General features: G+C 28.3%; 3 protein-coding genes and 1 long non-coding RNA gene across 5 annotated transcripts in view; 1 reads left to right on the top strand and 3 right to left on the bottom strand.

The window, feature by feature from the left end:
• The window catches only part of LOC100199793 (DAP3-binding cell death enhancer 1), a 37,477-nt gene extending 35,207 nt beyond the window's left edge, over positions 1 to 2,270 (top strand). For both annotated transcript variants that reach the window (XM_065812689.1, XM_065812688.1), the window contains 3 exons: positions 1,031 to 1,102; positions 1,602 to 1,689; positions 1,769 to 2,270. In XM_065812689.1, coding sequence (XP_065668761.1) covers positions 1,031 to 1,102; positions 1,602 to 1,689; positions 1,769 to 2,004 — 396 coding nt within the window. In that variant the 3' untranslated portion in view covers positions 2,005 to 2,270. The remainder of the gene's footprint in view (positions 1 to 1,030; positions 1,103 to 1,601; positions 1,690 to 1,768) is intronic.
• Positions 2,271 to 4,467: 2,197 nt separating this feature from the next.
• LOC105844922 (uncharacterized) lies at positions 4,468 to 7,432 on the bottom strand. The gene has a single exon (XM_065812687.1). It carries the CDS (start codon positions 7,327 to 7,329, stop codon positions 4,663 to 4,665), a length of 2,667 nt encoding a protein of 888 aa, XP_065668759.1. The 5' UTR covers positions 7,330 to 7,432; the 3' UTR covers positions 4,468 to 4,662.
• A 2,194-nt stretch (positions 7,433 to 9,626) lies between these two features.
• LOC136088605 (uncharacterized) lies at positions 9,627 to 16,243 on the bottom strand. The gene is made up of 2 exons (XR_010642317.1): positions 16,121 to 16,243; positions 9,627 to 11,801 (listed from the first exon to the last, which is right to left on the bottom strand). It is a non-coding gene; the product is annotated as an uncharacterized LOC136088605 (long non-coding RNA).
• LOC136088604 (uncharacterized) lies at positions 12,144 to 15,828 on the bottom strand. The gene is made up of 3 exons (XM_065812686.1): positions 15,184 to 15,828; positions 14,966 to 15,029; positions 12,144 to 14,869 (listed from the first exon to the last, which is right to left on the bottom strand). Exon 3 carries the CDS (start codon positions 14,433 to 14,435, stop codon positions 13,053 to 13,055), a length of 1,383 nt encoding a protein of 460 aa, XP_065668758.1. The 5' UTR covers positions 14,436 to 14,869; positions 14,966 to 15,029; positions 15,184 to 15,828; the 3' UTR covers positions 12,144 to 13,052.
• Positions 16,244 to 22,271: the final 6,028 nt, after the last annotated feature.

Below are 22,271 nucleotides of genomic sequence, written 5' to 3'. Positions count from 1 at the left end.
GGATTTGATATACCTAGCTCTCCGTGACCGTATTCCTGGTCCTCTTTTGCTTTGTAAAGTGAAGAAATAGCTGAATAAGTATTAAAATAGAGGTAAATGTAAACCTCTCCTCGACCCGCTATTTACAGGTCATGACTAGTATTTAATAATAATTAAATTAATATTATTAATATGATTTTATAATAAGAATTTATATTATAATTCGAGATAAATATAAATATTTAAATTTGAATAACAGCTGTTATTAATTTAGTGATAGAAACAGAGTTTACAGTTTTTAAAAAGCTAAAGATTTAAAGACCAGAAGCATTTCCAGATAAGCAAATTGCGATCACTTAATTAGAGCCTTGTTTTGGTATTGTTTTGAAATTTAATCTCAAATAAGTTTCATCATCTATATTGATACATTGTTTTTTTTTTACACAATAATCTATATAATTTTCTTACACAACTTCTTGTTGCTAAATTTTCTTTACCATCGCAATCTGTTATTTTATACATCTTGAAGAAATTGGTTTGTTAACTTTTTGTTATTGCTTTAAGTGTATTAAGTGTTAAATACTTCTTTAACGTTCTACTTGTAGTACTTTTTGAACGTTCAACAATTTTTACTATGTCTATAAGGTGTCTATATGGATATATATAAATATATATATATATATATATATATATATATATATATATATATATATATATATATATATATATATATATATATATATATATATATATATATATATATAATTTTCCTCCAGGCTTATTAAATGGCTGCTTTAAAAACTTTTTATTAAAGTTTTGAAAATGTTTTTATTTATTATTTCTAAATATATTTAGGTTTTGACAGTTACACAACTATTACAAACTGAAACTACACTTAAAAACTAAATCCTCTAGGTTGATGGTGGTAGAAATTGTAATACCGGTATATTGAGGATTTTTTTGTATGAAAAACTGGTACAAACGGTAATTAAAAGTTTTATGAATCCATTATCAAATTTACGATTTAAATTTTGTATTAATTTTATTTTAGGATGCGGAATCTTTGTATTATTTAGCAATATGTTATGACAATGGTTTTGGCGTAAAACAAGATACTAAAACGGTTTTATTGCTATTATTATCATTATTGTTATTATTATTATTATTACTTTTATTAATATATTTTTTTTATTTATTAGGTTTATTATTATGAAAATATATCACATTTAACCCAACAAACATTGTTTTAGTGGATTTGCAGTGGACCTATATAGGCATTTTTTAACCGTTCATTGTAGTTTTGCTCATCGGTTTCTTAGTGGACCATTAGTGGCAGCCGCTACAAATGGCGAGACGATAATTTATAGATAAGTTTGGCTAGTCATCGGCTAACCACTTTTGGCGGCAGCCACTAATGATCCATTAAGTAACCGATGAGCAAAACTACAGCGATCCGCTCAAAATGCCTATATAGGTCAACTGAAAACCCGCTATAGCATGTTTGCTGGGTAAACTTTTCAAAATGGTTTCCACAAATAGATATGATTTCTGCTTTCAGTGTTTTATAGGCAGTATACGTAAATTTTTTATAGATAAAAATTGTAAAAAACTTACATTTTCAGGCGATGTTACACTATAAAAAAGCTGCGGAGATGGGTTACGCAGATGCCCAATATGTTGTAGGACATCGTTATAAAAATGGTCACAAAGGTTAACTTTCTTTTTGACTACTTTGTTACCTTTTTCTTTTTTAGTTGTGTTTTTTTTTTTTTACTTTTATTTTAATTAGAGTGCCCAAAGGACTTGGTTAGTGCTTTAAAATGGTATAGATTAGCTCAAAAATCTGGTTACAAGAACATAGAAGAATGCATAGAGCTTTTGGAATACGAAATCAAACAACATAGTGAAGAGGTTTTACTGGATGCGTTAGATTTAAATCCTATAAAGAAGTTTATTTTTCCAGTTGAAAAACACATCAAAGCAATACACAAGTCTTCATCGGCACCTTGTTTAAGACCATGTTGATGATAAAAAGGAAACTTTATCAATTATGAGCAACGACACGGTGATTGTCATCCTCATCTAGGATATTGTATAACCTTAAAATTATATCTATAATTTTAATAAAATTATATCTATAATTTTAATAAAATTATATCTATAATTTTAATAAAATTATATCTATAATATATAACTATAAAATTATATCTATAATTTTAATGAAATTACAAGACTTCGCTATTACTAGCTTTGTAAATATTGCTAAAGATCATCTTGATCCGTTTATTTAACATTGTTGTTTATACATTTACTGTCATTTTTATTTACTATTTACTTTTAGGTCTGTTGAAATATAATTAGGATTTATAGCTTATTATAGTTATTAAAGTATAATTAAGTATATATTAAAATAAAAAAGCAAAAAAGATTTTTTTAAGATTTATAGCAAGGAACTATAGCTTTCCTTCCAATTGTTGTAGTAACAAAGTGAATACAACAGTTTTTATGTTTTGTAAAAGGGAAACATTGTCGTTTGTAAAACAAAATTACGTTGTAAAAAATTGTTGCAAAAATTAAAACAAATCGGTTCAAACAAAAAAACTTCTGCAGTACTGCTTTTCTATAACTTTTGGAAACTTAGCATTCATTTGTGTTACTCGAAAAAAGGAAAGCAAAATCCTAATATAAAAAAGGATGTTTTTTTATATTAGGATTGTTTTTAAATGATTATTTTTTTTATATTAGAAAAGTTTGAAATAACGATTTATATTAGAAACATTTTCTTAAATACGCATCAAATACTTTAAAGTAATTTTTGTCGCCAAATAAACAAAAAACTTGTCTCTATCTCTTATTTATATACGTCTGGTCAAAATTATTTCCCGTGTCAATTTCTCTTTCAGTAAAACTAGTTTTCACTTTAATTTTTTTTTTTAACAATTCTTATTGTACTGAAAGAGAAATTGACACGGGAAATAATTATGACCAGAGACGTATATTAACAATATATTGAGATTTACTAGAACAAATGGACAAGTCCTTCTAAATAATGTGTTTTAAATAGTGGTTTTAAGGATTCTTTGTAATTCGATTTATATTTTAAATTTATATACCATTTGCCTGCTACCTAAGGTAGTTCCTATATAACGGAAAGTCAAGTTTTTGAAAAAATAAGTATTTTATAAATGAGATCTTCTGTAAAATTTAACTTGATTAATGTAAAATTTAACTTCTTCAGTATAATTTTTTAAACATGAGTAATTGATCTCTTTTGCTTTTCTAATGTTGCCTTTTACGTCCGATTGTTTAGTATTTAAGTCCTAAGAGCTGTGATGCTGAAAATGCAACCAGCAGACTGGTTTATTTGGAAATTATTTTTTCATTTTTACTACCTTTAAATGTTTTTTTTGAAATTATATAACTATTTAATAAATAAAAAAAAACTAGTGAAACGATAAAGATTATATATATATATATATATATATATATATATATATATATATATATATATATATATATATATATGGAAAACTTTCAAAATAGCAAAAGAAAGTAATCGATAAAGGGTGTCGCTGGACGTTGTTGTATAAAATCTGCATAATATATACCAGAGATAATCTTTTTCATGTTATATCAAGAATTTCGGTTATTTTTTTCAAACTTTAGTTTTCGGATTTCTAAAAAGGTTTCCGTATATATATATATTTCACTTTTTCGGTCATTACTCATGCACAAAAAAAAAATTGCGAAACCCATCAGTTTAAAGCAAAATTAAGGAAAACAAAATCCGGTTATATGTTTTGGATGATAATTGTTGATTTGGACTTGCCAAAGAGTTTGAGAAACTTGAAACACAGATCGGTGTCTGTGTTTAAAAATAACTTCTGATAAAGTTAAACAATGCAGCGTTTAAAAATAAAGAAACAAAGTATTAAGCAAAAAAAAATTAGTTAAGATTAGTAAAAATAAAACTGAAAGTAAAAATAAGAAACGAGATTTTCAGTATATTATGTTGGGTCTCCAAAAAGGCAAAATTATAGAAAAGTTTCAAAAAAAAGTTCATCTTTTTATAAAAATATTAAAAACATTAATAAAAAAAATTATAAATAAATTTTTTTGTAAAAATGTTTATTTTTTAATTTTAAGTTAAAAAATGTCATTTTCTAAAAAGTGAAATCTAAAATAAGTCTTTTTGTGAAATGATGGTTTTTTTGTGTTTTTTATTTATTTTTTTGTAATTTTGCTTCTTTTGTGAACCTACATGATATACTATTAGAAAAAAAAATTTTTTAATAATATCAGGGATCCGTCTGATGTTTAAGGTTAAAGCTGTTTTATCATATATTGCAATTAAGGTGTAATGCTGCAGATATTTTATAAGCATAGACATACAAAACTGCGAAGTTCCATGCTTGAAAGTTGTATCTCAAATATCAATAAAGCTATCAAAACCTCCAAAAAACATTTTAATATAAGACTAAATGTGTCTTGTTTTTAAAAACATATATTTTCTCATTTTTGTATTATGTACTTGTTTTGAACTTTACAACAATCTCTAAATACAACTATTTTTCAAATAAACATACAAAAGTTCTATAAAATATTAATTGAGGAATGTACTTTTTATATTTTTATTAGTAAATTTAATAAAACCTATTAAAAATATTAACATGTTATGCCGCGTCAACAAATTTCTGCATCTCTACGTCGTCTTATTTCTGAGGTTCCTTTAAATATTTGCACACATCGTTGTGCCAATACTTTAGGGCATGTACCATTACATGGAAACTTGCAATCAGCTTTAAAGTGACGTAGTTCGTCACTTTGCAAGTTACGGTCAAGAAACCATGTAAAGAAAGAGTCTTCAATGCTGCTATTGTTAATTCGAACTTTAGACCATGTATAATCTATAATTGCTTGACCGTGCACAAGACACGAGTTTGCGAATACGCCAGTGTCTTTTTTGAATGTTTTTATTTTATTAAGTACACTGTACATGTGATTGCGAAAATTTAGTATAAGATCGTGTTGTTTAGTGTTGCATTTTGATTGATCATAAACACATTGAATTCCTTCAAGTTCTGATAGTTGCCAGTGATCGTAAAGTGAATTAACCAGAAAGATAGGTAGCTTAAGGTATTTCAAAGCATATTCGGGAAAAAGACACAAAAATTTCTCTTTTCTTGAGAAAGAAGCTAAACATTCTTTGTTGAGGATTGGCTTATGCAAACTGTATAAAGCTTTAAATTGCTGACGGGCTAAGTATATTCCTAACGATGAACTGCGATCTAAAAAAATGCCTGCGTCGCATAAACCACGAACATTTGCATTTTTTGGAAGAAAATGACGCATGTAATCTCCTTGTAGAACAACTGCTAGTCCACCAGCAGACGTACCGCTCAAGACAACGTCCGTGGCGCTTTGCAAAGATTTTTTGTAAAGATCTTCTATAAGGACCTTTAGTATTTTACGTCCTTGAAAATAAAATATTTTTCCTTTGCCTATAAGAAATTTTTTTCGATTACCTGAAAATAAGCCCCCATCACAATAAGATAAAACAACAACGTTCCAATTAAAAAAATTAGGGTTTACATTTTGGTTCTTTGACAAAATACCATGAAAAAAGCTGTTTATATTTTCTCGAGCTGAATTTCTAGTTGAACCTAATATAGTTCCACGTCGTTTAGAGCAACTATGTACATTGTAACACCACGCTCCTCCGTGAAGATGTATAATCCATTTTGTCGCACCATTATTCCACCCTTTTCTTAAATAGTAACCAGGGGGAGAGCCATCAATACAATGAGCCTGGTTATTATGATTGTTAATACTGTAAAATTTTATGTTATGTTCGTCTGGTAAACTTATATTTTCATTTTTTAAAAAATTTTCAAACTTAGAGTTTGATTGATTAAACGCATGCTTGTTTACAGCATGTATTATTTTTTCATCCCGAGTGGATTGGTCGTCTACAAAAAAGTTTTTTGAATCTTTATAATTTTTATGAATTGCATTTATAATGATATCTTGCATTTCCTTTTCGTTTGGTTCACTTTTTATTATATGGTTTAGCGAAATCTCTTTTACATTAGGTAAATAAGAACTATTAATTGATTCTTTAAGCGACGAGCTTATAATGGGTTCTTTATCTTCATTACCAGATTCGTTATTAAACCTATGTGTTGCTAAACCTGACCTTTCAAGATTTTCATTTTGAAACGAAAATGAAAATTTGAAATTTGGATAAACTTTTCTACTTTTATCCTCGTTCATTTCAAAAGAGTTACTGTTAGCAATTTCACCCGAAAATTCCATGGGATCTTCTAAGTATTCCATAATTGATGCACTAGGTTGAATCTGCTGCAATGTTTTATTATCCTTGATCTGATCAAAATTTTCTAAGCTTTCGCTTACTACTTGTTGTTCGATTTGATGATTTTCATCAGCAGTTTCATGATTTTCTACACTTGGTACTTCATGGTCGATTTCTTTGCTTAATATTTCATGGTCATTAAATAAATTGATGTTATCTTTTATATTTTCATCGTCTAACAGATGATTTTTATTATCTAATTTATTTAGTTTAGAATCTAGAATACCAATATCTTCAAAAAGATTTGGTGACTGTCGATTTTGTTCTGTAAAAAAGTCAATAATTCGTGAATGTAAGTCAGATACTGGTCTACGTTTGAATCCCGTTATGTAAAAATTTTTCGAATCATAAAAACCTTTTAACAAACCATAACGGTTTGTGCTAAACTTGCTGTTTTTAGGAGTGAGAGTACCAACGTCGTTTAAACTCTTATTTCTGTAATGCTCATAAACTTTGTTTGAAATATTAGAATCGCCTGCCTTATATAATGGAGTGTTCGGTTTGTCAATACTTAGCAAAGGAATACCGAATTTGGTAATATTATACATTTGATTCGGAATATTTGAATCGTTGGTGTTTAGAGGCGTTACATCTTGAATTACAGTACCATTCTTTGTTTTTATATTTTTGAAAATATCATAATGCGATAAATTGGAATGGTTGTTTCTTCTGAAGTTAAAAAATTGAGCATTTTCATGTATGTATTTTTCATTTAATTTCCAAAGATCTATATTTTTGCTATTAATAAACGATTTTAATTGCAAGCTACTAACATCAAACAGTTTATCTTTCTGAAACAACTCAACTAATCGAAATTTATTTTCGGATGTATTTATATTTTTAAGGCGGTTTTCAAAATCGTAACTTCTAAGCGACAAAACTTCTCCGACAAACATTAAAAAAAGAACTAAAACATATAATTTGTGTGTCACTATATATAGATGGAAGCAATGATGTGGCGTTAACCATAATCCCATTTTGTATTTTTCAGAAAGCGAAAAATCCGAGACATTTCTGTTTTTTTTGTTACTATATTAATTAAATGTTGATTTACTTGAAAAAAGGTCACTTTTTTGGTGCGCTTATTAAACTTCGCGTTTTATTGAACTATTGAACCAAATAAACAGCGCTCCGCCTTATTGCCTAACTTTTAATAAGTCTATCATAGTCTAAATAAAAATATACCGAACTTTCTCTAAGCGACAAAGAGCTTTTATCGTATCTGCTGTTTAATTTTCAAGGTCTTTATACCTATGGTAAAACCGGTCAATTAAGATTGTTTGCACTTGTTTAACATTGTTTTCAGAGTTAGGTGTTTGATTTTAGAAGAATGATTGAAACTGCTATGCTTGTCGATTTTTTTAAGGCAAACGCTATTACAGCGGAAACTACATTGTTTTAAGCAAGGCCACAATCAAAAAAAAAGTTGTTATTATGTAGATTATTTATGTCACTATTAACTAATATATATTTAAATAAATATTTAAGTTAATTTTTGCTAATAGTTTTGATAAATTTTAAAAGTTTTTTTAAAAGTTTCGATAAATTTTAGACTTTAAAAACCTAACGAATTGTGTTTTACAAAAAGGTTAACTTTGAGCATACAATTACTTTTAAAAGAAATTCGCCGTTTTTAACAAAAAAGGTCGTATCTGAAAAAAAAATGATTTAACTGACAATAAATAAATTAATTGTAATAGACCAAAAATAATGTATCTGACAAAATCACTCAAATTGAGTTTAACGTATTTAAAATCAGTCAAATTTAGTTTAGCGAGTTTAGGGTTAGTATTAATCTGTAGGCAACTAACGAAAATTAATAACTATTTTTGTGCCAAATATCCGAAAATTTCGGATTCGTTTTGGTTTATACAAAACATCTCGATTTTCTCTGTTTCGCAAAAATGTCAGTTACAACCTTTTTATTCTGAACCCGCAATTTGACGATGTTCAACTACTGTACTATATTTCAATACTTAATAATTGAGGTTTTTTAAAATTTTAAGGACCTAATAAAAGTGTATAATATAACGTTATTTATATAATTGACTATATTTTTTATCTTCTTTTAGAATCTGGTTTTAAAAAGATATATGGAATTGAACTTTTTGAATAGTATTAATTTCAGTAAAATAATTTATGTGGTGCATATCGGGACAGCAATTTATTTATATAATTGACTATATTACTGCCATTTTGTGATGCTGTTTACAGATTGATAATTTTATTTTTTTTTTTAAATATTATTTTCCTTATTTAGAAATCGATATTAGTATAAATTCAAAGAAATTTCTATTTTTATAACTTAACTTTGATTAATAATTTGATTTATGAGCAGCCGTGGCGTAGTGGTAGCGCACTTTCCTCAGAAACAAAAGATCCGTGGTTAAACTTCCAACTTTTTTTATTTTTTTATTTTTTTATTTAGGTGCCCCAAGAGGTCCAAACGGTCTTGTCATAGAGCACCGCGGAAGTGCATTTAACCGGGAAGTTCACGCCTCCTTCCTTACCGTGACGCGAAAATTTGTCCAGAGCTCGTTTCGAACCTGGATCTCCTGCTTATAAAGCAAGCGCTCTAACCACTGCGCCACGGCCGCACGACAAATAGGTTCTCATCCACGGTGCTGTGTGATAAGATCGTAAGGACTTCTTGGGGCACCTAAATAAAATTTAAATAATAATAATAAAAATAATAGTGTTTAATGTAAACAACGATGGTAAAAAATTTTTACTCACAACTAAAACTGCAGTTTTAGTTGTGAGTAAAAAGGAACTTAGAATTCGAGAAGCTGCTGACACATATGGCATGTTTAAATTTGCTCTTTATTGGCATATTGCTAATAAGTCAGCTCATGAAAAAATATTGCCAAATAGTTTCAGGATATTTTTTGTGTGATTTATGCGATCCTTAATATTTTTTGTTTAATTTTAAGTTCAGTAGTAGTTACCAGTTTAATAATAAATAGGTTAGGGTCTAGCGGAGGTATTTTGTAATAAAACACAGAAGGTTTTTTTTATTTTAGTTTTTTTTTGTTAATTTTGTTGTCGTAGTTTTTTTTTAAAAACTTTTTTTTTGTTTTTTTGTTTTCTTATATCAATGAGGTTTAGAAAACTAAAAATAAAAAACAGTGTTGGCTATGATTAGTTTATTCGCAAATGTTTCTTAAGTGTCCCTACATGCCCCGCTCTACCCTACTTAAGTGTCCCTATATGTCTCGCTCTATCCTACATAAGTGTCCTTATATGCCCCGCTCTATCCTACATAAAAATAAAATTTTATACGAAAAACGAAAATTAATCTGCATAAAAACTAAAACTAAAATTATTTTAACATGAGCTAAATAAAAACTAGAACTATATATTATTCGAACAGAAATATCATTGGGGAACACGATGTCGAATGTTGATTCAAGAGTATATAGGAAAAGTTCTTTGCGATAAAAAAATGATAGCAGAAAAAAGTAGACTAAAGGCAGTTAATACATTACAAAAGTGTTTTAGAGTTGCAATAAGGCAAAATATTCATTATGTATATCCCATGAAAAAAGCTTTATGGCCTGTTTTAATTCGCAATTGTGAAATTTTGAATAAATTTTTCGTCATCAATTCTGTCAACGTACAGCAAATGGTTAGTGTGCCTGGCAATCAGACAAAGTTAATAAAAAATCAACATATAAAAAGAAATTAAGTTTTCCATTGTCTATTAAATCTCTGCTGAAACCAATATTTCAAGATCTCTCAAAAGATGAACCGCTAAAAAATGCTTGCATGAGAAAACTCAAAATATCAACGAGTTGCTGAATAATGTTATTTGGAAAGAGTGCCCTAACGGTGTGTTTGTGTCAAAGAAGGTACAAAAACTATCTATATTTTCAGATATTATTAAATTTAATGATGGAGTTTATGATGGAGATGAATTTAATTAAGAATGGACCATATTATTATAATTAATTTTTTGATTAATAAAGATTTAATATTAGATAATCAAAGTATAATATTAATGAAAAGAAAGTTTCTTTACTCAGTCTCACAAAAGAAGCGACTGTGCGAAGAAAGAAACTGAGAGCCGTTAGGAAAGGATTTGCTAATGAAGAAAATAAAAATAAAGATATACTAGTCGCACAGCCGCACTTTACTCAGAAATCTCCACTGCCATCTAGACGTCCTAGACCGATAACTAAAGCAAAAATAAAACCGATCCGGCAGAAACTCGCCAGAGAGTGCAAAAGCAACCCTAAACGCTTACATGCACATGTACAAAGCAAACAATACGTCAGGAACACTATTACTTTGCTAGAAACAGCTAATAGCAACATCACTACCAATAACGGCAATATATGCTCATTGTTGAATAACTATTTTCATTTGGTTTTTGTTTTGCCAAAAGGTCCAATGCCAGCTTTTGAAAGTCGTACTGAAGCAATTGTGTCGTCGACCCAGCACGTTTTTCTATCAATATAGTTTAAAAGTGTCTCAACCGTTGATAAAAGAAAATCAACTAGCTACAACGGTTTACATCGACGGGTCATTAGTAAGTGTGCAGCCATCTTTGCCAAACCTCTTTCGCTTATCTATAAGTGCTCATTCACGATTGGTGTAGTCCCTGACTTGTGTAGAAATGAAGTCTAATGAAACGCCTATTTTCAAGAAGGGGAGTAAACTAAATGCATCAAACTACCAGCCTCAATCACATTCATTTCATGCAAAATGATAGAATTTTTCAAACAAGTGGAACACTCTTTTGCTAATAGCTTAATTACTCCAAAGCAACATGACTTTGTTCGTCGCAAGGATTGTGTCTCAAACCTGCTAGAAACTCGGTACATCATAAGCCATTTATCGCAGCCACGCAGTAGATGTCATATACACAGACTTTGCGAAGGCGTTTGAAAGAGTATCGCATAAACGCCATCTTCATAAACTAAGGGCCTACGGTATTCAAGGCACGCCCCATAGACTGGATTTTAGCTTGTTTACGCGACTGAAGTCAACAAGTGGTCATTAACGGCATCACATCTGAATGGCATTGGTCATTAGTGGCGTACCTCAAGGCTCGGTCCTGGACCCATTGTTATTCGTAATCTTCATTATTGACCTGCCGGACAGCATCAGCCATTCATATGAAACTATATGCAGACGAAAGAATTGAAGAACGCTGTAAAAGAGCAGACCTAATCAAGCAATTTAAAATCACGCGTCAACTTGTCAATTTTTTCGTCCCACAAAAACTTTCAAGCAGTAAAGCCAAGTATATTTTGAGAGGGCAAAATCAAAAACTAGAACGCCAACTTGTACGAAATTGTAAAGAACGACATGTTGTCCCATGGAATGCGTTTTTTCAAGCAGCAGAGAACGCTCCATCAATCAATTGCTACTTTATCTGTAGCTTCTGTGTATTTTTTTTTTTTCGTCAGCATAGAGGGACCCGGTGTAGCACCTCTTCATCAAACTATAAACAGATTTATTTTATTTGTTATTTTTTGATCACTGAATTATAACAAATAAAATAATATTAAAAAAATTTTGATGCTGGAGCTTATTATTTTATTAAAGTTTTTTGTTTATTTGTTGGTACTAACAAAACGATAGTTTTAGCCCGTTTTTTGTATTTTGAGTTATTTTGAATTTTATATTTTAAGTATCTTTTGATCCGATAATCCAGTTAAATGAAAATTTTCGGGATATATTTATAGTGGTATTTTATTGGAGTTGAAGTAACCGAAATTTGCATGGTCATAACTTTTGTAGTTTACAATATTTTTTCATGGATCAAGTATAAAAAATTAGTAGATTTTTTTTTTGCATAAAAAAGGACTTTTTTATTTAATTTTTTGAAAAGGAAGAAAATTTTATTTAAAACATTTTTAAAATGTTGAGTAATAAGTAAATAAATGTTTAAAATTTTTTAATTTAATCTTTTAGCAAGTAATTTTGGTTTTATTATTTTTGATCACGAATTTGGTGCATATATTTCAAATTAGAAAATTTATGTGAACAATCTGCGTTATAAACTGCTTTTTTTACAAGTTTGTTTAAACTTTGAAAGGTTGTCATTTCTTTTCTTTTTTCTTTTGCAAAAACTGTGAAATATTTTTATAAACAAAAGTTTTTTCATTTTGCTCACCATTTGTACCACTGCTCAGTAAGCCACTACCAAAATATACTTTTTTTCTCAGATCATATTGGCTCACTTTGGGATTTGTTGTACATATTATTCTAAGACAATCCTGAAAATTTCAGACCAATTGGGTTAAGGGCAATTTTGGGAAATAGTTTTAAAGTTTTTAAGTATTTTCTTGTTTTCAATGAATTATTCATTTTTATAGCATTCTTAATATTATTATACTTTAGTACAAACTTTGATACAAATATTCTTTCCATTAGAATATTTGAATATTATGGACTGAATATTTACCACTTAATCTTAAACACTGGGATAAAAAAGGGGGCTGAGGGGCAAGAGTCCCCCCCCCCTTAAACTTTATTTTTTTATTTAAATTTTGTTTCTGGCTGCCTTAGCCACCTTTTATTTCTGAAATTACCGCGTTCAACATGTTTTTTTGCACAAGGGTGATTTCAAAGTTAAAGGTTGAGAGAGATTTGTCATTTAAAAAAATTATTCTTGACAGTAGTCAAGTCAAGGATGCCTTTGGACTTAGGTATGTGAACCAAATTAAATTGAAAAAAAGACAACATTTTCTCAAGGAAAAGGTATAAAGTAATCAGTTTTTGATGAACTACATATATTTTCTGCTCTGCTTTGGTTTTTAGTTAGAATAAAATTATGTCTCTTTATTTGACCATAAACTATCTTTGATGCCTCTGATACAAGCTTCACGGACTTTTCCACTGACTGTGAATTGTTGGGTAAATCTGTAAGAATAGGTTTTTTAGAAGTTTGCAAAGCATTCTCTAATTCAAATGATGAAATTAGGATAGAAGTTGGAGGTTCAACCTCAATTAAAGAAACATCAACTAAACTACTCCATGTATAAGCGTTAAAGTTAATAGGCATAATTAATTTTGCTTTGATTTTTGGTTTGACTTCAGGATTTACTTCTCTTGATTGCCTTATGTGCAAAACTTGCTTAATAGCTTGAGCCCTTATATCTTTTTCATCATCTTGCAGCATAGAATATAAAAAGTTTTCTTGAAGACAGCAATAAGAGTTTCCTTGAAGATTTTGAAAAACAATTTGTTGTATATTGTCTGCCTGATTTTTAACAAGCTCAATTGTCTTATGAAGAAGTCTAGGAGCATCTTTATAAAGACCAGACCTTTTATGGGCAAACCACATGGGGCAATATACTTGGACTATATACTTTGTAATTGTACACAACTCATCTGTAGGATTCTTCACTCTTGCATAAACCATCATTATTCTTAAAGCTAGAGTTAACCATCTGGCATGGTAAACAGGTCCTGGTTTTTTTATTGAGTATTTTGGAGATATAAAGCCTTTAGATATTCCAATACAGTATTCATAAAGTTTACGTTGATCCGTACTAAGATCAGATAAAATATTAGAGTTTACGTAGGAATCAATTTCTGAATGAATTGGAACAAAATCAACTATTGGTAAGTTATGCAAATCACTTGCCGAAGCTTTTTGACCAATAGGGCCCTTATATTTCTTTGGATCGTTACTTTTACCATCTACTTCAGCTATGACATGGCGAAGTGGTAACTCATTTTGGTGAAGTACACATCCTATTAAATGGATTCGTCGGTTTAAAAGCCTTTCTAATGTCACAACTAAGCCATTATCTACACCAGTATTAGCAGAAGTATTATCTAGAACAATGGCTTCCAAACTACTAATGCTGTTGTATTTTTCGAGTATTTTTAGTGTTTCGGTTGCCATTGTAATTCCTGTTCCATTTTTTATTTCAATGTGAGTTAAATATTTCTTAGAAAAAGGTCCACTTTCTGCAGTAAAAGTTAAGTGATGTTCATCCTTTACTGTTCTTTTAATAATAGGTTCTGCATAATGATCATATCCTAATATATGTGCTAGTGTATTTTTATCTACTCCAATGACTTTCAAATGAAAAACTTCTGAACTATGTTTTTCACTAATCATGGTTGAAACACGCTTTTTAGTGTCAAATATCTTTTTTTCAGTGATAATTTGTGATCTGTCGTTCTGAGTTATAATTTGATAGTCTATCAAGGTAGCAGTTGCTATGGCAGATGTTCCGGCATCACTAACTTCGAACCTGATAGCAGCTTTGGCAATGTTAGTTAAATCTGTATAATTTTTTTACACAGTGGTTTTGCAAAAAACTCATGATTCTGATTTTCATCATTGTTATCTATTTCTAAATCATAAGTTTCACTGATACAATCATTATCTGAGTGAAGTGCAATGTCACTTATTAAATTATTTTTCTCCTTACTTCTTTTTCTTACGATCTTGGCTGTCTCTTTCTTATCAATTTTGCCTATCTGCCAGGTTCCAAAGGACCCTTGCTTAACTTTCTGATCCTTTAAATACTCTCGTTCTAGAACTGGAACCTTAAGTTAAAAAAAATTCATTTTATAGCTTATAGAAAGTATTTAAAATAATAAAAAGCATAAAAAATAATTATACAAAAAAAAAAAAAATGTCACCTGTTTGCTTTCTTCACAGAGACATACATAGTGCTTGTTAGTGCAACCCTTGCATCGAACGTTTCTAAAGGGTAATATGTATAATAAAATATAATGCAATAATTTGAGAAGAAATAAAAAACTGTATAGCTGTAAAATTTGTAGGCAGTTTAGTCACAAATTAGTTTGAACAAACATTTTATTTAATGTTGTGGTATTTTGAAAATGTAACTTCAAACCTGTCATCACAATTTAAAAGAGGAAGTTCACATCTGCATGTTGATATATCAAATAACTTTAAAAGGTTATTTTCCAACCAACAAACACTGTTTTTATGTTTTGAAGCTTTAGATCGTTCAGCTGCAATTACTTTTTGAAATGTTCTTTGTAACTTATTTCTTAGAGGTTTCTCCTTCATTAGTGGAAGATTTGGATTCACTTTTTTCCAAATTTTTAAAATTTCTTCACTTACTTTTAAAACTATGGCAGGAGAATCAATTTTTTTAGTTGTAATCATTTCTTTTTCGACTTTATAAGCATATTGAATAATCTGTTTATATGTTGGAAGGTCACTAACAGGTAGTTCGTTTGGTTGCCCAGCATATCTTTCACTTTCATGTCTAGTTATAATATTATGCGTTCTTTTTCTTGTTGGTTTCCCAGATCCACATTTTGCATTCATTTTTTAATATTTAAATTTAGTCTGAAAGAGATTTTTTATAAACTTGTTGTATAAGATAATATAATGTGAAAAGACCATAAATACAGAAGCAAAATATATGGCTAATATAAATACTTTATCTGTATTAGATTTTATTTATTATTTTATATTATAAAACATTGCAAAAAGTATCCTTTTCCAACAGAAAAAATGGAAACACATTAAAAATGGCTAACTTGTTGTTATTATACTAATTTATGATGCGAAAATAACATTTTAAGCGACGTTCTGTTCTATTTCGCAATACTTAAATGAAACCATGAAAATGTAATTTGTTTTGTTTTTCCCAAAAAAATGACTAAGTTTTGAAATTTTTTAAATTGCAAATAATTTTATTGAATATAAATAGTACATTTCCCAAAGTGAGCCGAGGGTTGACTTTAACTTGGTAGTGGCTTACTGCTCAGCATCTTATACACCACTACTGTCATTCCCAAAAAAATTAAATCACTTACCATATTTTTTAGTCAGTTTTGAAATCTTTTTAGGCTACCCATATTTTGAAATTAAACTAACAACCTCTTAGTTGCCGTTCAAAATGTTTATAGTTTAGCATAATCCCTTCAAGTGATTCTTTGAACTCTTTTTTTTTCAGGCATAACATCCACTTTGTTATACTCAAAAGTAGTTCTAAAAAGTATATTTTGATACTAGAAACAGGCGTGTGGAAGTTACATTAAAACTCATTACATAGAAGCCATACAACGAGGTTTGAATGCAAATATATAGTCTCGTGTACCAAAAATCTATATTTGTTTGAAGAAAAACAATAGAAATGGGTACTGGCTAAATGGGTATTTAGCTGTAATACATTTTAACAATTGCAGAAATAGAATCCTTGTCATCTTAGAAAATTTCGGAAAGGAATAGTTTTGACTATTATATTAATAAGCTGTTGCTTACTCCGTTTTTTTTAACTAACGCCATCTTAAGTTAATAGAGCTCTCGTCACTTTCTGCAGAACTATAATCTAGCCACAAATAGATCTTTTCACCATCTTTTGGAGAATTGGTAATGTTAGATTGAGATCAAAATCAAAACTGTAATCAGAAATCAGAACTTCAATCAATACTGATTTCAACTTCTTTATTAGATTTTAATAATTTTTCGCTTTCTTTAGCAATCTACTTGTAACTATTCTCTGTCACTTGCAAATGTGTCGTCCGTAATGTTGGTAATTTTCCCGGGCTTTAGACCCCTCTCCTTTTTTTTTAAAATTTTTTTATTTAAGTGACCCAAGTTTTTACCGGTCTTATCACAGAGCACTGCGGATGAGCATTTAATTGGAAGTTCACGCCTCCTTCCTAACCGTTACAAACCTTGCCCAGAGGTGGGGTTTGAACCACGGATACTTGGTTTCTGAGGCTATCACTGCGCCACGGCTACTCATTTTGGGCTATGTTAAGTCTGTGTCAATTACCTTTGTCAAACTCTGTCAATTTTAGTCAATCCCCACAAATGATGTCCTCTTTTCTTACACTTCCCCCTAAAACAATAATAAAAATACGTATATTACATAAACTTTTTTCTGGTTTTTTTAGTGATACATTTAATATCAATAGTATTGAATTGACGATAAAAACATGACATAAATTGTTCTTTTAAACTTTGAAGAAATAAGCAAAGTTGTTTCTGAATTTAAAATTTATTTATATAATGGATTTTTCAGTATTGTTTACATTGCAATCAGAATAATAATTTTCCTCCTGCCAGCACAAGCAAGCATACAGTTTTTATACCACATTCTAGGTGAACATACCTTTAAAATCTGCTCATAGATGACGTAAACACAAACTTTAAAAACTCATTAAAACCCTCCGCCTATTTATTTTTCTTGTTATGAACAACGAAACTGTATCTCAGAAATAATAAAAAATTTCATTGTTAACCGATCTTGAAAATTAAAAAATATAAGCTCACTTATAAAAATGAATATAAAAAGTCCCACCCACCTATAAGATTTAGAAAAAAATTTCAGACCATCGGTATATTCCCACCCCACCTTGAATAAAGCACTTGAGCATCTTATAAAAAAAATCCATAGTTATAACTAACGATAGTAAAGAAATAAATGTTTTTACCCAACCTCTAAAAAAAAGCCAATCGCTAAAAAACCCAACCTCAAAAAAAACTTTTTACCCAACCTCTAAAAAAAAGAGAATCCAAAATATCTTGCCTGACTTATTAATTGACAATACAATCATAAAAAGAGAAAAAGCTACAAAATTCTTAGGAGTCATGATAGACGAAAACTTATCTTGGAATCAACAAATTGATAATATTTCCATGAAAGTTGCTAAAAGCATTGGAATTCTATATAAAGCTAGATATATACTAAATAAACACCAACTAACTCAACTATATTAGTCATTTCTTCATTGCTATATAAACTATGCTAATATTATATGGGAAAGCGCTCACAAAACCAAACTTAAATCTCTCTATCGGCATCAGAAACACGCAGCTCGCATAACAAATTTTTTTTTTTTTTTTTATATATTTTGCCGTTTAAAAATATTACAATAACCAATTATATTTTACAATTTTTACATTAGTAACGACAGGACTTCTAGAAGATCATGTGGATCTTGTCATGAAGCCCTTTACAATATATGGTTAATTTTTGATAAAAATACAATGTCTTAAGTGAAATAATAATAATAATACAACTTTATGCAAAAACATGTAAAAACCAAGATAAAATTTTAAAAAGCCAAGATTAAAAAATAGATAAAATATACAAAATAGAACAACAACGAATAAACAAACAAACAAAACAAAAAAACAATTAAAAGTAAATCAAAATATTTTCAATTAAAAATATAATTCTTTTAAGTTTTTGTTTGAATGAGGCAAAATTCAGTTGGGTAGAAAAATCAAAATTTGGTAAGACTATTTTGTTCCAGAGATAAGGACCTCGATAAGAAACAAAAAACTGGTCTTTGCTTTTATGGAAAAAAGGGACAATAAGGTTGTTATTAATTCGAAGATTATATTTGTTTTTAGGTTTCATACAATAAAGATTTTGTAATACGTTTGGCAACAAATTTTCTCTACATTTAAACATGAAACATAAAATGTTAAAGACATTTTGTTGATATACATTTAAAATATTCATTTCTTTAAAAAGTTGTTTCGTATGAAAAAACCGATTTTTAAAATTTATTGCGCGAGCTGCGTGTTTCTGATGAAGGTAAAGAGATTTTAGTTTTGTTCTATGAGTGCTTCCCCATATAATATTCGCGTAGTTTATATGACAATGTATAAATGAATAATATAATTGTGTTAACTGGTGTTTACATAATACATTTCTTGCTTTATAGAGAATTCCAATGCATTTAGCGATTTTATTGGAGGTATTATCAATATGATTTCTCCAAGATAGATTCTCATCAATATATACTCCAAGAAACTCTTAGTAACTTTTTCTCTTTTTATTATTATATTATCAATTAAAAGGTCTGGCATGATATGAGGCAGTTTCTGTTTTTTTGAAGATGGATAAAAAAGTGTCCATTTAGTTTTTTCTATATTTAGAGACAATCTATTTTGTTTAAACCAAACAGATACTTTTTTTAATTCATTTGTCATATTAGTAAAAAGCATATTAATATCTTTATGAGACAAAAACAAGTTAGTGTCATCTGCAAAATTTATTGTTGTTAAGTTTGATGATTTATGAAGATCATTTATATATATTAAAAAAATAAGTGGACCAAGTATGGATCCTTGTGGAACACCACATGTTATATTCATTAATAGATGAGATATAGAATCTTTATTGTAAACAAACTGTTTACGGTTAGTAAGATAACTTTTAAACCATAATAGGGTTTTATCTTTAATACCATATGATATTAGTTTTTTTAACAGAATTTGATGATTGACAGTATCAAATGCCTTAGACAAATCAATAAACACTCCTAGTGTAAAACAAGAGTCTTTAAAAGAGTCAGTAATATTGCGCGTTAGTTGAAGAATGGCATGCTCGGTTGAATTATTTTTTTTGAAACCAAATTGGTTTTCGTATAGAATTTTATTTTCAACAAGATATGAGTAGATTCGGTTGTACATTATTCTTTCTAAAATTTTTGAAAAAACTTGAAGAACTGAAATAGGGCGATAATTTGTTATATTTGTACGATCCCATGTCTTAAAGATTGGGGTTACTTTTGCTGTTTTTAGTTTATCTGGAAAAGACCCTTGTGCAATGGATGCTCTGAAGATTTTATAAAGAATATCTTTTATAACATCGTAGGAATCAATCACAATATTTGTGTTAATATCATCATACCCAGTAGCTTTATTACGTTTTAATGACTTAAAAGCAACCTCAAATTCATTAAAAGTTAACTCAGTATAATTTAGATTAGAGCTTATTGATGTTTCGAACTCATCAACAGATTTATCTTTAATGAATGAAATACTATCGCTTAATTTTGTACCGATAGTGGTGAAAAGCTTATTAAATTCAAATGCAATATCATTTGAGTCATTTATTAATTTGTTATCAATTTGTATAAAATTTGCAAATCGTTTTTCAAGCATTTCATTTATAAATTTTGCAAATCGTTTTTCAAGCTCAACACCACTTCTTATAGAAATGAAAGTTTTAAATATATACGAATAAAATATTTTTAATATTTTATGTTTTATGTTTAAATGTAAAGAAAATGTATCTCCTAGTGTATTTATAAATCTCTATAATTTGAAACCCAAAAACAAATATGAACTTTATTGTAGTAAAAATATTCAAGAGCCATTTTGCAAAACAAAAATTGACCAGTTTTGTATTTCTTATCGTGGTCCATTTCTCTGGAATAAAATAGTATTACTAAACTTTGATTTTTCTTTTAAGTGGTCTTTTTCTTCCTTTAAAAAGAAATAATATTTTCAACACAAAATATATTCATCTATTATACATATTACATTATTTTTGTTTACTGTATAAATAATATAATTTATACAACATATATTGAATACTTTATATTATAATGTTATTCAATATTGAGAATGTTATATACCTATATTATAAAATATTATGTTAAAACTTGCTTAACATCTGAAGAGTATTATAACGCATATGCAATTTTTTAAGGTACGAAATTTTTTTAATATGGATTGTAAAGGGCTTCATATAAGATCATGTGATCTTCTGGAAGTCCTACCAGTAATATATTCATTGTAAATTTACCTTGTTCATATTATTCTAGAAAATAAATTACAAAAAAAAAAAAAAATGTCGTGATCACATTGCTATTTTAATTTAACGATTTCATTATCTGTCAATGAAATTAATAGATATCATGTTTTCAAAATACCATTTTTGAAATTTGCCATTCATATTTTTGATGCTAAATACTGCAAATGAATGTTGTTTGTTCATTTTATTAATTATGATCATTTTTTCACATTTAGAAGAGGCTGCCGTTGCCGCTGTTGTTGCCACTGCCGCTAAGATCATACAGTTTTAAGTTTAATGATTCAAATTTCTTATTTACGTTAGTTTTATTTTGTTTGCTAGTAATTCTTTACATATTGATTCATATATAGATTGCGTTAAGCTTCTAAAAGCTAAACAATTAAACCAATTTTGGAAAATAACTTTTCAATTCAAACTCTGTTATATAAATTAAGTAAAAAAGGTCAAGTATAAAATTTTTTCTTCTCATTTAATAAAACTTATAAACAATAATAAAGATTTTTGGAAATACTTACGTATTTACTTTTTAATGTCAGGATTTTCAATCTAAAAAGAAGGTCGGAAACTCCGACTTTAAAACTTAGATTCAATGTTAAGTTCAAATTAAATGCCAAAACTTCCTGTCTAAAAATATAATTTCCTGTCTAAAAAAGTAACAAATAAAGCTAAACTTTGCTGCATTCTTTTGCCGTCTTTTTTATGCATTTTTAGTTACAAATAATTTTCTAAAAAAAAAATTCTAAAAAAGTTTCTATTTCTACTTTATTCATATCTTATATTTTTATTTACATTTAATATATATATTTGTGTTTATAAATGCGTAACTTGCATAAATAGTTAAGACGTTTGGATTTAAACAAAAAAAAGTTTCAGGTTTTACCTGCTTTAAAAAGATAATTGTTAAATTTATGATTTACAAAAAAAACATAGCATGAAAACAAACAATTAGGGATAAAAATAGAAAAAATATAATAAAAATAAAATTTAAGCTTTTTTTTATTTTATTTAAAATGTAAAAATATAATTTCTCTTTGAGTTTTTAATTTAGGAGACTCTTAAATGTAGATCATGTCATTAACATTTGAAACAACTACAAAAAATTATAACTTATACTATGTTCACTTTTTAATATTAACTATATCTTATATAACACAATCAGAATTTTTTTCTTATTCTATTTTAATTATAATTAGTTATTTATTATTATTACTTATAATTAATAATAATATACTACTAATAAACATTATATATTTTTATAATCGACGTAAAGCTTTTCTAAACTTATTATGGCTTCATCGTTTACTTAACATTAATAGATAAATGGCTTCAATGTTTACTTAATATATTCTGTTTTATAATTCCTGTTTACAATAATATCTTTGATACTTATTAGCTCTTTGTAT

This window comes from Hydra vulgaris, chromosome 12 (genome assembly GCF_038396675.1).
Source record: "Hydra vulgaris chromosome 12, alternate assembly HydraT2T_AEP".
Taxonomy (NCBI): domain Eukaryota; kingdom Metazoa; phylum Cnidaria; class Hydrozoa; order Anthoathecata; family Hydridae; genus Hydra; species Hydra vulgaris.
This window is presented reverse-complemented; position numbering and strand designations above follow the sequence as displayed.